The sequence below is a fragment of the Stegostoma tigrinum genome, chromosome 40 (assembly GCF_030684315.1).
Source record: "Stegostoma tigrinum isolate sSteTig4 chromosome 40, sSteTig4.hap1, whole genome shotgun sequence".
NCBI classification, from domain to species: Eukaryota; Metazoa; Chordata; class Chondrichthyes; order Orectolobiformes; family Stegostomatidae; genus Stegostoma; species Stegostoma tigrinum.
This window is the reverse complement of record NC_081393.1, coordinates 18683183-18699778: the sequence shown is the minus strand read 5'-3', so window position 1 is coordinate 18699778 and position 16596 is coordinate 18683183. Positions and strand designations below refer to the sequence as shown.

Here is a 16596-nt window from a genome sequence, read left to right as displayed (position 1 = left end):
GTTTTCGAGTAACCACAGGACAGTACAATTTTGAATCATCGTTCTGCAGCCACAGCAGCCACAGATCAAAATGAATCTCTTTGCATCTGTTCCAAAACCCTCAATCAGATAGCGGTCTCAATAACTGCTTTGATAATCTCGTAAAATTTTATGAATTGGCCCTGATGAGGAACTCGATCAGAGCTGGATTGAAACCAGCTGGGAAATAGCAATCATAACTCAGAGTCGGAGTTCTCCACCATCGAAATGGTACAGGTGGAGGTAAATGCCATGCTTGAGAGCTCAAGTCCTCGCCAGGTCTTGGGTTGCAGCCAACAATCCCAAAACCAAAAGGGTCACTGCACCCGAAATGTTGACTCGTTTCTCACTCAGTCCACAAGTGCTGCAAGACCTCTTGAGTTTACCCAGAATGTTCCGTCTTCATTTCAAGAATCCAGCTGTTCTTGGTATTGATTTGTATTGGTGGGTGAATCGCTGTGAATTTGATGCAATGAGCATGCTCGCTCTATTTCAATGCCATCACGTATGTGGTTTGAAATGTGTGAAGCAATCCCCCTTAACAGGCGACAGACAAAACAATCCCCACCCCACCGGCCCACGAAACATTTTCAATCCTGCTTCGGTATTGAGAAACTGTCTCACAAGGCAATGGTCCCTACCCAGATAAAATAGTGAAAGTGAACAGGAGCATCTGATCCTTGTGACACATCCAATGAATTATAAAGGAGTGTGGAAAATGCCACCATTCCCAACGCCTGCCAGGTTTCACATATTTGCACCAAATGGATATGAACCTCTGTCCCAGACGCATTCCCCTCGTATAGACTAAGTGTTCATCTGTGGAGAAAATGTCATCAACGCATCCCAATTGTAAGCTGAGGTCGCTCAAAATTTGCACACCTCTCACCCTTCACAACAGTGAGGTCTGGCAATTGACACACTTGCCTCCCTTCCAAGTAACGTCTCTCCTCTAAGGACAGGAAAAGAGAAAATAATTTGCTGCTTGTATCCTTGGCAAAGCCGCGGGCATTTGAGTAGTGACTGCCAACTGATTAAGACTGCTGTGCCATCTCTGCATTTTCAAGGTTCAGTGTTGTATCGCTCTCTCCCTCTCTCGCACACAAGTACACAAACATACACAAACACACATATAAAACAAACAAGCACGACCAACTGAACAACATTGTGAATCAAAAAATGAAACCGTTACCTTTCAATGAATGCCCAATTGACTCTGTCCCTCTCTGTCTCTCACTCACTCACTTTTTCCACAAATGCTGCCAGACCTGCTGCGTTCACTCGATCAATTTCTCTCCTCATTTCACATTTCCAGTACCTGCAGATCCTATTCTCTGCAAAACCATTTTTCCAGCTCCCTCTAGAGCCCCTTCCCTCCCTGCTCAGACATGTGATGGCTCAGAACTTCAGGCGCTGGGTGTGCTCACAGTTATTCACTAAGACCAGGCAAAGTGCACTGACTGGTGATGGGCAGAAGTGGTTGAAGTGGCAGGTCTTCATGGCCACGTGAAAGGTTCAAAGGAATCGGCCTGGGGGAGGATCGATGGGAAATTGGCTCTGAGTGTTGCCCAACATTCCATATCCATCTGGCAACCACCACAACCAGTGCTGCTCCCTTTCTGCTTCCATCATTTGACTGGATGTACGTCACATCATATTGTTGTGCCAAGCATGCCGCTGTGTGATGCATTGCCGAGCGAAGCTGCAAAGGAAAGAAGACATCAGCCTGCGATTGAACCCATATTCGAGCACGAAGCCATCCAGCAAAAAAGGAAAACCCATTCATGAGGCCCCCTCCCGTCCTTTTTGATCTTTCAATTGGATGATCATCAGTCTCCCTCAGTATCCTGACCTTCTGTGTTCTAAGTTGGAGAGTTGCTTCAGGCTCCTAGATGGAGATACAATTTACAAATTGGAGCAACTCCCATCAAAATCTAAGTCCAGCTTTTCAAATCAATGTTTAAAATTCAACCAATCTGGAGGATTATGATGGGACAGGGAAATTAGGAGTGGTATATTGATCAGCGAATGTTTCGATGACACGGCGTCAAACTGTAACAGCGCTTGGAAAATAATGACAAGCCGATTCAATAATCAGGAATGTGAACTGAGTTTCAGTAACGATGGACTGTTGCATTAATTAGCCATTCATGTTAAACTCAATCATGTGCAAACTGTCCCTTTCTGAAAGTAAATTAATTGTCATTATCCGGTCTGGCATTTACACAAATCCAGATTCCCAATCTGAGCAGAGTGGGAATGTTCCTTCAAATAACAGGGATGCGTGTCTGCACAATTCCTTCCTCCAGACAAAAGTTGTTTCGGAAGGATGAGTGGGAGCAAGGCAAAAGACATGATTTGTCCAACTGGTAGATATCACCCAAGGAAATAAACACTATCACAGAGTCCAACACCACAGGAAAAGACCCTTCAGCCAATTAAGCCCACTGGGGTCAGAAACAAAACAACTCATTGTACTAAACCCCATTTTCAAGCACTTGACCAAGATCCTTTGTATCATGAGTGCCCATCTAAATGCTTCTCAGCGTCATGAGTGTTTCTGCCCCTCCCATCGTTACAAGTCAGGAATTCCAGATCATCCACCAGCCTCTGGCGAAATATTCCTCTCCACAACTCCATCTACAGTTCCAGCCCTTTCCCTTAAGTCTATGTCACCCCCACCTACACACGCACCCCATCATTGATCCCTCCACCAAAGTGAAAAGTTTATTCCTGCCATCCCTGTCAATACCGCCCCCCCCGCCACATTGTTTCCCACATTTCAATCATGTCCCCATTTTTAATCTCTGCTCGAAGAGAACTAACACCCTGTCTGTCCCAGTCTCTCTTCAATAACGGAAACTCTCCAGCTCCCACAAGGCAGCATGCTGTTAAACCTGCCTCTGACCCTTCTCTCAATGTTAACACATCGATCTTCATTTGGGGATTCCCGAACTGCACACAATGCTCTCGCTTTGTGGCCTAACTGATATTTTGTACATTTCCCAGCCACATCTCCCTGCTTTAAACACTGTGCCTCAGTTAATAAAGGCAACTATACCATAACGTTTGTGAAGCACCTTAACTCCCTGTCCTGCTGCCTTAAGGGAGTGATATACGTGCACAACAAGGGTCCTCTTATCCTCAGTGCTTCCCACGACACTACTGTCCATCATGCGTATTCTCTAACTTTGATTGAATGGGCAACACGCTGCTTTTGACTGGGGTGCAGAGGCATCACTGAAAGCTCTGCTGGCAACCATGTGACAAGGAGTAGTGTCAGACACAAATGGGATTGAAATTTGCTTCATATTTAACCTGTGAGAGATTGTCTTTTAGTGCCTGCTCCATCCCTGTCTGTACTCTATGGTGGACGGTCTCGGGGATGGTGATTCATGCAGAAAAAAGTAATGTGTTGCATTGTTGAAAGACAAACCAGGGCAATGCCTCGACAGTCAACGACAGAGTCCTGAGGAGCGCTGTCCAACGAGAGACCAATGGGATGCTGGTACATAGTTCCTTGATTGGTATACTTGCTTTCATTCAACAGAGCATTGTGCAGCAGAATTGGGACATCATGGTGCAGCTCTGCAGGAATTTGGTGAGATCACATTTAAAGAACGATATATATTATGGTAATTCTACTATGGGAAAGATGTCAATAAATGAGAAAAAGTGGCAAGTCTTACAAGTATGCTGCTGGAACTGGAGGTTATGAGTTATACAGAAAAACCAATAAATGGAGACCAATAAATGGTCAGTGTGCACAATTTGGGCCAAATGGTCTGTAAACGTACTGAATGTGTCTGTGACAATATGACAGAGAAGTAAATACACAGGTGCAGGAGGAACTGCAGATGCTGGGGAATCTGAGATAACAAAGTGCAGAGATGGATGAACACAACAAGTGTTTTTTTTTCTGAAGAAGGGTCTCAACCTGAAACGTCAGCCTTCCTGCTCCTCTGATACTGCTTGGCCAGCTCTGCTCATCCAGCTCTACACCTTGTTATCTCGGATGCACAGCCTCAGATTTATTACCCGGGCACAGTCTCGGTCACAGTCGCAGTATGCTGTAAACTGCAAGCAACGCTGAGCCAGAACTGCCCTGGACACGGCTCTCTCTCTCTCACTGTGCAGACGGGGAGTTCACCGGAAATTTCTAATTTTGTTTCTAATGCCCTGTATTCCTTGTCATGCACCTGAATTAAAATGCACCCATTCCGTTGCTGGCATCAGACTCGAGCCCTTGTCTCCACAAGCTGGAGCCCTGGATAATAAACAACTTCAGCATCAGCCTATTCAAATAGCACTCAGCTGTCTGTGACATAATACCTGACAGAAATGCTGAACTGCACAGATTGAATTTACTGTGAGTTAAGTTTATAAAGGGAGTGGTCCATTCCCGCAGCGACCCGGGGGGTGCTCCAGATTCAGGTTCTCCTGGGTCATTACCCACAGCAGCCAATCATGCACAACTGAGTTGAGCAGCCGGTTGTAATACCACGCTACTCGCCTGTTTCACGATGATGCTGTCATCACAGGTACACTGCACACAACTTTGCTGCAGAGATCAGACTTGCAGAAGCACAAAGTCATCGTTGGCACAGAGCAGAGAGTAAACTGAGAATTGAATTGGTTAAAAAAATCGAGAATAGCTCAGTAATAATAGGAGGGTAATAGTGGCAGATTTGAACTGAGCAAACAATAACTGGGATAGATTGAGTGTGCAATGCAGAGAGGTAACAGAGCTCTTAAACTGCATTCAAGCGAACATTTTTTTAATCTGTCTGTGCGAAGCGCATCAATACAGGAGTCATTTCACATGAGCAGCTGAAATCAGTCAGGATTCATTTCACTGATAGTGGTCACATCTCTTTCAGTTTCAGGGTTATAGAAAAGGATAAGAATAGCACAGGAATAAAAGGTCTAAACTGGGGGAAGGTTATTTTTCAACAATCACTCACAGGATGCAGGTGTCATTGTTTGGGCAAGTATTCATTGACCGTCCTTTCCTAAAATATAAAAGCCCGTGTGGATCAGGATAATGTTTCAACTCGGATGCAAACTTAACTGGAAAACAAGAAGCAAACGTTATTGTTCAAAGGCTGTGTTTGGGAATGCAAAGCTGTTACAAGTGGCGTTCCACAGGCCTGTGTTGGGACCAATGTTCGTTGCTTTTCATTTTGGCAACTTGAATATGACTGTTGAGGAACAATGTGCAAATTTGCAATTGACACAAAAATGTTCAATGTAATGGAGATTATACAGAATAGCTGGTGAGACCAAACTGATGATTATAGGTTGGTGAGGTGTGGAAGAAAGTGCCAGATGAAGTTCAACGCTGCTAAGTTCTGAGGAAGGATCACTGGACCCGAAACATTAGCTCTGTTTTCTCCTCCACAGATGCTGCCAGAACTGATGAGTTTTTGCAGCAAACTCTGTTTTTGTTCAACTCTACTAAGTTGAGGTCATGCTTTTGCAGAAATCAGACAGCACAATGGAATAAACAATACTCCGGAATATCCTGACAGAGGCGGATGAAGTGAGATATCATGATCTGTCAGTGCACGGAACCTGAAAGCCAGGAGGACAGTGAGATTAAGTGTTGGAGAAATCACTGCATTGCTCTCCTTCCATTGGCAGAAGAATCGAATCTAAAATGAGGGCTATAACAATGAGACATTGCTGAGAGCTGGAGTGGGGCCAGGGTCCTTGTGACTGCTTTAGGCTGATATAGATAGAATCCTCATCAGTCAGGAAATCAAGAGCTGCTGGGAAATGGAAAGGTAGTGTGTAGGAGGAGATTCGGATCGCACATGAAACTATCAAATGGCAAGCAGTTCTCGACTGGCTTAATAGCTGAACACTACGTACTTTCCTCATGGTCCTAATGTGGAAGCAAGCGAGATGGGGGAGCTGATCATAGGATCACGGAATCACGACAATGTCTAAACAGGATATTTGGCACGAAAAGCCCACAGTGACGCTCCAAAGAGCTACCCAATCAGAACCATTCCCCTACCCTTGATTTCCCCATGTCTAACCCACGTAATCTAAACATCCCTAGGCACTATAGGCAATTTAGCATGGCCAGTCCACCTGGACTGCAAATGTTTCGACTGTAGGAGGAAACCAGACCATCCGGAGAAAACCCATGCAGACACAGGGAGAATATGCAAACCCCACACAGACAGTCGCCAATGCAGAAATCAATCCCGGGGACATGTCTCTGTGAGGGACTGAGCCACTATACTACCCTATACGGTTTGTGTCAGGTTCAGACAAAGTACATGATGGAGATATTGCAGTTTCTAATTTTTACACTTTTCTTTTAAAATTAGCAAACATGACGCATAGAGTTCAGAAAGATTCATTTGATCCATCTCTCAACTTTCATCAAAACACAATTCATTGTTGTAGTACAGTTAGTTCAGAAAAAATTAAGACTTGATGTAACTGTACTGAAATGTTGAATAGGATCATGTATGATGGAAACACCAAATACTGGCTCTTTCACTTTGGGCAGTGTCCTGCAAATATCCCCGTGGATCAGAAAGTTTAGAAAGGCAGTTATTATTCTTATGTGCTATCTATCTCCAGTTCAACTGAAAGAAATACCAACAGGACTTTTTTAAAAATTTATTATTAAGAGAAAGTTGCCGCTCTCAAAATTTCCCTCTCACCATCAAGAATCCAAACCTCCAGCTCCACAAGCCAACAACAAGTTCTAAATAAACAAGGCCACAGCCACAGTTCTGTGTTTGCGTGGTTCTGCATAACCCACTCCCTGTCATTCCACCTGACTTTAAAATAAATAGAGAAAAAAGAAAGCAGTTTAAAACTGCCTGCCTGTCGGACACATTTTAGCAGTAATGTGCCAACACTCCTTTCAAGTGAAACAGCACAGAACACATCAGTGAAAGCCGCATTGCCATCTCACGGGTTCAATGGTGGCACCTCGAACAGATGCTCTCAGATTCCCTGCCAGGGCTTTTCTTCCAGAGTAACACTTCTTCCTTGTTAGCAGAATGCATTATTCTATTATTCACCAGGCAGAATTGATTTACGATAACGTTCTTGCAAATATTGAACTGCTGCAATGCCTTAACTGATGAAAATGTTAAAGTTTGTGCGAATTTTGTCTCTGAGACTAAGGTCACAAAAGTATAATCTATGGAGTTCGAGCGGGTATATCAGATAAATATGTGGCACTACAAATGGTGTGACGGTTAGATTCCTGCGAATCTGGGGTCAATTCTGGTGGAGGTAGAGCCCGTAATAACTGGGCTGATTGCACATGGGGAAGGCTGTGATTGGTGAACAAGCAGGGAGAATTGCGAAAGCAGTTTGGGTCGTTTCAAACTAAAATGGCAAGCGTGCAACAATGGGAACCGAAGCAGGGAGGCAGCAGGTACTGCCAACAAGAGTGAAAACAAAAAGCATAACGGGACGTCAGGAAACTGTTTTGCAAAGGATTCGAGGTGCACTGGCTGATGATGTGAAAAGGAATAAATTTATTCAGACTTTAATCATTTTGAGCTGGGATTCTGGAAATTTTGTGGCAGGGTGCCTGGAATTGGAAAGCAATATCTTGGGTATTAAGATTTTTAGAAGGACAGATAAAGACGAAACCGAGATTAATAACATCATTACTTAGGAAGAAATTAACAAGCTAGTGAGAAAAGGTGATATCTTAATTGAATTGAATCTCTTCAGGTAGAGTTTTGAAACATGAAGAATGTATAATAATAGCAGGGTTTGTGCACAGACTCCCAATCTGTTGTGTGAATATTTTGGAAAGCATTAAACATGAAAATAAAACAAGCAATAATAGCACATTTGGAAGTGCGGTTGACGGCAACGTGCATTTTGAATTAATATTTCAAATCAGCAACAAAAATGTCTCGGGGTTCCTGCAGCGTGCATCGGAAAATTTTCTTCCTGGATCGTGCACTGAATCATCTTCTGCATTAATACGGTGAGAAACCAATGTCAGGCCAGTTATCTTAGACGAGGGGTTGATGAATGAGAGGGAAATAATTTCTTCACTAACTGTGAAATGCCCTTTGCAAAAGAGGAACCATAATGTGAACAAGGGTATCTCAGAGAACAGTACTACATCAATCAGGGGAGCAACTGCGCTGAAAATTGGGAAATCAAGCTTAATTTAGATTAATGTCAAGCCCTCCAAGTTGGCAGGGCAAATGAGGGCCGGAATTTCACACTTAATGAGAATGCCCCGACGGTCAGCAAGCAGACAATGTCGAGAGGAATTTGTTTGCGACCTTTCACTGGATTAGTCATTGCATTGAATTTTTGAGTTGGGATGTACAAGAAATTGATCCACGCTCAGATGACAATATTCATTCAGGGTCTTCCTGCTCTTGGAAAGATGTTGTGAAACTTGAAATGGGACAGAGATAATTAACTCGGATATTGCCAGTGTTGGAGTGATTGAGATTCAGGGAGAGGCTGAACAAATTGTCACTATTTTCCCTGGAGATTCCGAGTTTTGGTGATGGAGTAGTTTATAAAATCAAACGGGTTATGTTTAGTATGAATGATCAAGGTCTTAGCAGCAGGGCAGGCGAGGGCAAACCTGCAGGGCATAGGTTCATGGAGAGAGGTGAAGATGAAAAATGAACATAAGGGGTTACGTTCACAAGCAGACGGTGGTGTGTATATTGGATGAGTTATCAGAGGAGGTGATTGAGGCAGGTAGAATTACAAAAGTGAAAAGGCTACCGGATAGAAATATGTCTAGGAAGGAATTAGAGAGTTAAGGCCAAATGGTGGCACATAGGATGAGATTGATGCAGAATATCTGGTCAGCATTGACAAGTTGTATGGAAGGATCTGCTTCCCTGGTGATCACATTTTTGCATCGGTGGTATTCAACATAGAGGTTTTGAGTGGCATTGGTGGGTTGAGACCAGGGCCCTGAAGTTGAATACAGGAAGTATGGTGATTTGAGGCGTGAACTGCCTATGTTAATTTTAGAAACGTTTCTCAATAGAATGACAATATTTATACCTTAGAAAACATTTAATGATTACGAGGAGAACTGCCAGAATTGATCTTTCATGTTTGAGAAGAGTAATAAGACTGGAAATGAGGTTTGACCATGGTTAAGAATGGAAATGGTATGTTTTAGATTCAAGTAAGGGACGTGCTCTTTGTTAAAAAAATATCAGACCTGATGGCTGGCAGCAGCTTCAATTCGAGATGAGGGGTACAAATTAATTTGTGAAATTTGGGAACAAAAGAAAACAAGCATGAGACCCCTGGACATTCAAAGTGATTTTAAAATTTTCTACATGTACTCGATAGGAAAACTACTTGTGAAGACTGAAGTTGACCCATTATAATTCGAAACAGGGACGTTCTCATGAAACCAAAGAGATGACCGAGTAACGAAGTAAACAGATTTGTTCTCCCTTCATTCCGGGGAGTAAATACTGTTGAGAAACTTGGGCCAAATGGGAAGAATTAAAAGAGATCAGTATTCCTGCAGAATTTCTAAAGGCGAATTTCAAAGTAATAAAGGCAAAGAAATCACCAATGCCCGACAATCAAATTTCCGTGTGCAGCACTTACAGCCTAGAAACGCTGGACGGGCATATTTGAAGATGTAGACTGTGTCAAGTTCACCATAGATTGAAGGGTGTCTCGTGCAATCACCTTTTTTTTTGTGAAGGACAAAATGAGTTCAGGTGTAAGCAGGAAGTGATAGATTTGACAGGCATGGAATGAAAAATGGGGGGAAAAAAAGCTCACTTTCTGAGTAGCAGACAGTGACGAGTGCAGTAAAGCTGCAGTTAGTGCTGTTCACACGAAATGATCATGACCGAAAGGAAGGAACTCAGTGTAACCTCCCCAGTTGTCAGACTAAACAAAGCTTGGTGGGAGGCTGAGCTGTGAGGAGATTGTAGTGATGGCCTCCGTATGATTGGATAATCTTGTGTGAGAGAGAAAAAACATCGCAGCAAATAAAGCTTAAAGAGAATTAATGTGAGGTTGTCAACTTTTGAAGCAAAACAAGTACGGCAGTTTATTATCTGAGTGGCAATGGATTGGGAAAGGAAGGAGGTGTCACTCATACAGCTGAACCTCAGCATTGCAGAAACAGCTGGCAGTAAGAAAAAGCAATAATATTGGCTATCTTCGGGAGACAATTGGAATACAGCAGCAGGCATCTCTTGCTGCAGTTGTACGTTACACAGTTTGACCTGACCAAGGATTTCTGAGTACAGACAGAGCTCAACAAAGGTTGCAACATGATCCCTGAGATGGCAGTGCGGATGAATGAAGAGCACAGTTCGGATTGTACTCGCTGGAATGCGTACGGTTAACGTGGTGCTCCTATCGATGTACAATTGCAGCAAGAAATGACTTCTCCTGTATTCCAGTTTATCCCGAAGGTAGCCAATACAATATCTGAGTTTTATTTTAATGCCGGCCGTTCCTGCAATGCTGATTTCCAGTTCTGTGAGTTTTATGCTCTTATGGAAACCAGTACAATTCTGGCAGGACTGGATGGCGTAAATGCAGGGTGGATATTCCCGATAAGCAGGGAATTCAGACCGAGTGTCACAGTCTCAGCGTACACTGATGGCCATTTGAAACAGAGATCAGAATACATCTTTTCACCAAGAGAGGAGGAAGGTGATATGCTAACATCTAATCATCCTGTCCAAAATCCAGTGTGTTAACTCAATTGTTTCAGTGGATAAAATGTAATGATTTTCATAACCAGGCTTGTCTCATATAATTAATGAGATCAAATGGACAGAGACAACAATGAAACAAACAATGTCAGAAAGATAATTTCCTCAATTAAAAACTGAGATGATGATTTGTCACATATATGCATTGAAAACAGGAACTATTCAGCCCTTCGAGCATGTTCTGTCAATGAATAAGATTCTGGCTGATCAAACAAATCAGTCCCGCATTCTCCCCACATTTGCCGTATGCCTCTCAGGCTCCAAGAAATTTATTTCATTCCTTCTTAAATGCATTCAAAGTTTCGACCTCAGTGACTGTGTGTGGCACAGAGTTGCACAAACACCCGACTCTCTCTGTAAAAACACTTCTCCTCATCTCAGTCCGAAATTGTCCTCATCGTATCAGAGAAAGAGAAGGGGAGAGAGACAGAGCGACAGACAGAACGTCAGTTTGTCCAGAAAAGAAGAAGAGAGAGAGGGACAGAGTGTGGGAATGGTGGGGGGGGGGGGGGGGGGGGGTGGAAGAGAGAGATGGAAAGAGACAGCGAGAGAGAAGATGAGGGAGAGATTGCTGTTGTCGCAGCAGTGCACATTGACAGTCTTCAAAACAATCAATGTGACTTATAAAATCTGTGAGAAAATCTGCTGAAGCAGAAAGCTGTGGAAGAAATGTTTAAATAGCAGCGTGTACATAACCGGTCTGGGAGGAAGGTAACCAGGCAGTTTCAGCAAATGATTGCAGGTTTTTGACAAAGCTAAATAACTTTGAGCTGAATTTTCGGAACAACACCATTTCAAGAGGAATCAGGGCTAAAGTTCACATTAATGTCTGGGATGTGTTGGGTGGTGGTTCATAAGCTATTATGTGTAATGTGGCCGCTGTGAGAAAAAATGTTGACTCTCTCACCCAATAGTTACAAGAAGAATCAAATCTGCTTTTTACCCTGAGAGTAAATGCAAGCTGGACGAGCATCCTTGGTGATTAGATGATTGAGTGGTGACTTATAGAAAATACATACGATCTTGAAGACATTGCACCGGATCGATTGCAATAGGATATTCTGTCTTTTTGGGAAATTCAGTGCAAAGTACAGGGTTTTTAAAAAAGGGGTCAGCACTCAAAACAGCGAGCCAGAAACGTTCTTTCCTGTCCAGTGTTGGACTCTTCCAGCAGTGTCCCCAAAGAGCAGAGCAGACAATGTACATCACAAACAACAGTGCTCCCAACACGGATTCCTGTGCAACACCACCGGTCACAGTTCTCCATTTTCAGAAACTCTATTCCACCACAACACTCTGTCTCCTGTTTCCCAGCCAGTTCTCTACCCATCTAGCTAGTACGCCCTGGACCACATGCCACTTCACCTCCTCCATCAGCCTACCATAGGGAATCTTAGCAAATACCTTCCCGAAGTCCATGAATGTGAGATCCACAGCCTTTCCCTGATCTATCAACTTTGTCACGTCCTCAAAGAATTCTATAAAGTTGGTAAGACGTGAACTTGCTACTCAAAACTATGCTGCCCATCACTATTAAGCCCATTTTCTTCCAAATGTAAATAGGTGTGTCCATTAGTATCTTCTACATCAGCTTCCAAAACACCCCTCAGTGATTACCGAAGTGAAGAGCTCATTAAGAATCTCACTCATTTTCTCTGACACCACGCATAACTTCCCTCCTTTGTCCTTGAGCAGGCCAAACCTTGCCCTAGTTGCCCTCTCACTCCTTATCTATGAATAAAAGGCTTTGAGATTTTCCTTAACCCAGTTTTCTGAACGTGTTTCATGACACCTTCTTTGGCTTCTTAAGTCCTTGTTTCAGATCAGTCCTACTTTCCTGATATTCTTCCGAAGCTTTGTCTGTTTTCACACGCCCAGACCTTATGTATGTTTCCTTTTCTCTCTTTGCTAGTCTCACAATTACACCGGTCATCCAAGGTTCCCTAACTTTGTCCTTTCCATCCCACAGTTTCACAGGGACACAGGTATCATACTCAAATCAAACTCTCTTTAAAAGTCTCTCACATACCAAATGTGGATTTACTCTCAAACAGCTGCTCCCAATTCGAATTCGCCAGCTCCTGACAAATTTTGCTCTTGTTTGCCTTCCCCCCAATTCAGCCCTCATCCTTTGGGAACACTCTCGTCTTTGTCCATCAGTATTCTAAATCTTAAAGAATTGCGATCGCTATTCCAAAAGTAATCCCATACTGGAAATTAACCACCTGGCTGGGCTCATTTCCCATCATCAGGTCCAGTATAGACCCTTCCCGATTTGGACTACTTCCATGCCACTCTATAAAACTATTCTGAATACTTCTTACAAATTCTGCTCCATCTAAATCCCGAATACAAAGTGAATCCCAGTGAATATTGGGAAAATTAAAATCTCCCATCAACACACCCTGTTGCTCCAAAGTCTTTCCATAATAGGTGGGCCTATTTGCACCTCTATATCATGCTCACTGTTGGAAAGGCCTGTAGTGGAGACCCAAGATTGTTACCGCACCCTTTATGGCTCTTTATGGTTTTACAGCGAAAGCCAGACATTGACGATAAAAACACATTGTAATGCTGCTTGCAACAGAAGGCAAGAATACTTCCAGTTAATTAACGGTGCTTTAGCTTAAATTTGGTTGCCAACAAATTATGGCAGTAAATTTTCGGAGACAGTGTAAACATTAATTCAGAGAGATAAGAGTGACAACAATTGAGTCAGAGAGAGAAAACATTGTTGTTTATAAAAATTCATGTGCTGCCCAACGAAGATCATTTTTGATTAGCAGAGCCACCGAATGGTCAGCTTGAATCCTCTGAAGGTCAATGAATTTCGGAGGAGGCTCTGTCATCTTTTTTGATGCAAATAAAGGTCTGATCTGTAAAGTTATCTGACTGCAAAAGCTCTTCATTTAGTGATTATTTTCAATCTCTGCGGATCCTAATTGTGTCTCTGGAGAGTTACCTCTTCTCTCAATAAGGGACTGTTTTCAGCATGTTATCTCACAGTGTCTCCGGGACTGTCACCTCTGACGCTGACACAGCTTAACAGTTGCATAGAGAGAGAGACATAGGTTAGATCAGAATCTGAGAACAAGACACTGAAATGTTCCAACAATGGATCGCAGTTTATCCTGGTCTCTTTTTGTTGTTTCTCAACTCGACTTTTCAAATTATTGGATGCAAAATCTGATTTATATTATCCAGTGCTTTTCCTATCCGATCCTTGCTTTTGTTGGAGTCCCCGGTAAGTCTCCGCATTTAGCTATGAATTGCAAGTCCTTTTGTTAACAGTAGTCTTGACATCGTCATTCATTCTGTGACTATCCTACTGAACCTTACTGAGGTGTCAGCTCCTCCATTTCATCCCCTAACTGTCAATTAAAGCCATTGTGCAATCATCAGAGACAATTAGCTCCACATCAGGTAGTTCAGTTGCATGCAATTGCAGCTACAAATTATGCAAGAAGTCAAACATTATCCACTTCTCCTTTCAACCGTGGATATTTCTTCTGAAGCATTTTCCCACTTGTATGACGTAGTTTTTCTTTCAACATTTGTTAAAATCAACGCCCAAACCGCTATTACTTTAAATGACGGGAAATGTTTCGACAGATTACAAACAGATTCTGTGACGATGTCTTTATCACTGAAACTACATTTTAACCATCAATAACTTGTTAATTGTTAGAGTTGTTTTTGCATTCTCCTTTATTTGAACGATGTCCAACAGCTCATTCTCTGCTGCTATCAGGAAAACAACCTCAGTATTTGAAATCTCTCCTCATATCAAACTGTCTGCAGTGCAGGCTATTTCCAGATCAATATCTTCTTCACTCTTTCCAGTGCAATTACGTGCTCCTGTAATGTGGAAGCCAGATAATTGTTGAGTTGTGCTCGAACCGATGATTGAGAGAAGTGCATGTGCACTTTTTTCATTAGGATCAAAAAAAATTCCGGTCTTGAAAGAAAAACTTTCTCCGGAATTCTAATGAAGTGAGGCTCCAAAAATGACAGCTGCGAAATATTTGTCGCCCATTGACTTTTTCAAACACTTCCAAAAATTTTGAAAACAGGATAAGAGCCACAATTTCCTCGACTTAATTCCCAACTAAATAATCTGGAGCGAGCTGCAATGATCTGTTCTGTCACAACGAAGTCATCACTGTCTCGTCAGCCGGGATCCAGTGGATCATGGCTTTTTCCGGTAATCTCTTTTCTGTGTATCTGATGGTATGACAGTGAGAATGTTGCAGTTGACGTTTTGAAATAATGTTACTTTTCGAATTTGAACGCAAGCATTTCTGGCAATGAGAGTGTAGTGATGCTGTCAATGGTGGTTTCATGCAATACCCTTGTCCGTGTGCATATGTTTGTTGAGGAAACAGTGTATCCAATATATTTCATTGCATGTTTTGAAATAGTGCAGGCCATTTATTTTGTTTTCCAAATGCAAATGTTTCTGTAAATGAGCACATTTGGAAATCACATCAGGTTATCAGTCAAAGTGACGTTCTTCACTATATGCTCATAAATGACATTGCTTTCTTCCTGCTTTCATTGCAGCTAACGTCATGACAATATTCATACTGCTTCGCAGGAACTGTGGGCTGTCTGCATGTATCACTCGTTACCTGCTAATGATGGCCGTTGCGGATCTTACAGTCACTTTTCTTGATCTGATAATGAGACATATACCGATTACCTATGGAATTTACTCCCTGACAACCCTCCCTGTGTGTAACTTCCACGCTGTCTTGCTTTATGCAGCCACTGACTGTTCTGTCTGGTTCACTGTCACTTTCACATTTGATCGATTTGTCGCCATTTGTTGCCTGAATGTGAAGGGTAGATACTGTAATGAGAAAACGGCAACTCTGGTTCTCGGAACAGTGACTGTTATCAGTTGTTTAAAGAATGTATTCTGGTATTTCATGTTTGAGATTTGGTATCGTGGGTCCAACTTCCCTTGGTTTTGTTTGGTAACATCGGATGGGAAGTGGTCCCCAGTCTATGGTGTGCTCGAGCTCATCCATAACATTCTAAATCCATGCCTTCCATTTCTTCTGATATTGCTGCTAAATATTTTGACGGTCAGACACATTTCAGTGAGCAGCAGAGCCCGCAGAAAACTACGGGCTCACAGTAGTGCAGATGTTCCCAGAGACAAAGAGATGGAGAGTCGAAGAAAGTCTATGACCTTGCTGTTTCTTCTCTCAGCCAATTTCATCGTCTTATGGTCATTGTTGATGATTTATTCTGTATGCTGGAGGTTGGATGCTATAGGAATTCAATTTGTGCTTCTGCCCACTTCTGTGCATGACTTGGGCTTCGTGCTGCAGCTCCTCAGTTGCAGCACAAACACTGCAATTTATGCCGTGACTCAAACTAAATTCAGACGGCACTTAAAGAACCTACTGGCATATCCATTTATGCAGATCTACCTATTCATTAAATACATCCGTTATTCTCTCTTTTCAGGATTACCTTAATGTTTCAATGTACTGTTGGTGTGTTAGCAGGCTGCAGATACATCCTGTTTCTCAGAAAACAACACAGACGAACTGGCTCATTCATTAAAAAAATTGCTCATTCATTCCCAAAGAAAATAAAAGTTCCTCAGTTACTGCACAAACACTCTAAATTGTGACTTGACTCAGGATAAATTCAAGCAGCTGTTAAAGGTTGTGCTGGTGTATCCCTTTACGCAGACTGACCTATTCATTAAACACATTTATCATTCTCGCTTTTCAGGATTATCTTAGTTTTTTTACCTGGTTTGGTGCTACGGTGTCAGGCTGAAGGTTCAACAAGGTTCAGAGAAAACACCACAGGCTCACTGTCTCACCAGTAA

The 16596-nt window shown here is 42.6% G+C and overlaps 1 protein-coding gene across 1 annotated transcript; it reads left to right on the top strand.

Moving 5' to 3' along the window:
• Nucleotides 1-13770: 13770 nt before the first annotated feature.
• On the top strand, nucleotides 13771-16341 carry LOC132206660 (probable G-protein coupled receptor 139). The gene is made up of 2 exons (XM_059641201.1): nucleotides 13771-13989; nucleotides 15309-16341. The coding sequence occupies exons 1-2, from the start codon at nucleotides 13860-13862 to the stop codon at nucleotides 16232-16234; spliced, it is 1056 nt and encodes a 351-aa protein (XP_059497184.1). The 5' UTR covers nucleotides 13771-13859; the 3' UTR covers nucleotides 16235-16341.
• Nucleotides 16342-16596: the final 255 nt, after the last annotated feature.

What these genes read in the sequence shown, in the direction of transcription:
- LOC132206660 (XM_059641201.1), top strand. Translation starts at nt 13,860, where the DNA reads ATGGATCGCAGTTTATCCTGGTCTCTTTTTGTTGTTTCTCAACTCGAC. An exon ending in TGCTTTTGTTGGAGTCCCCG is followed by an intron (nt 13,990 to 15,308) that starts GTAAGTCTCCGC and finishes CTTTCATTGCAG; the next exon opens with CTAACGTCATGACAATATTC.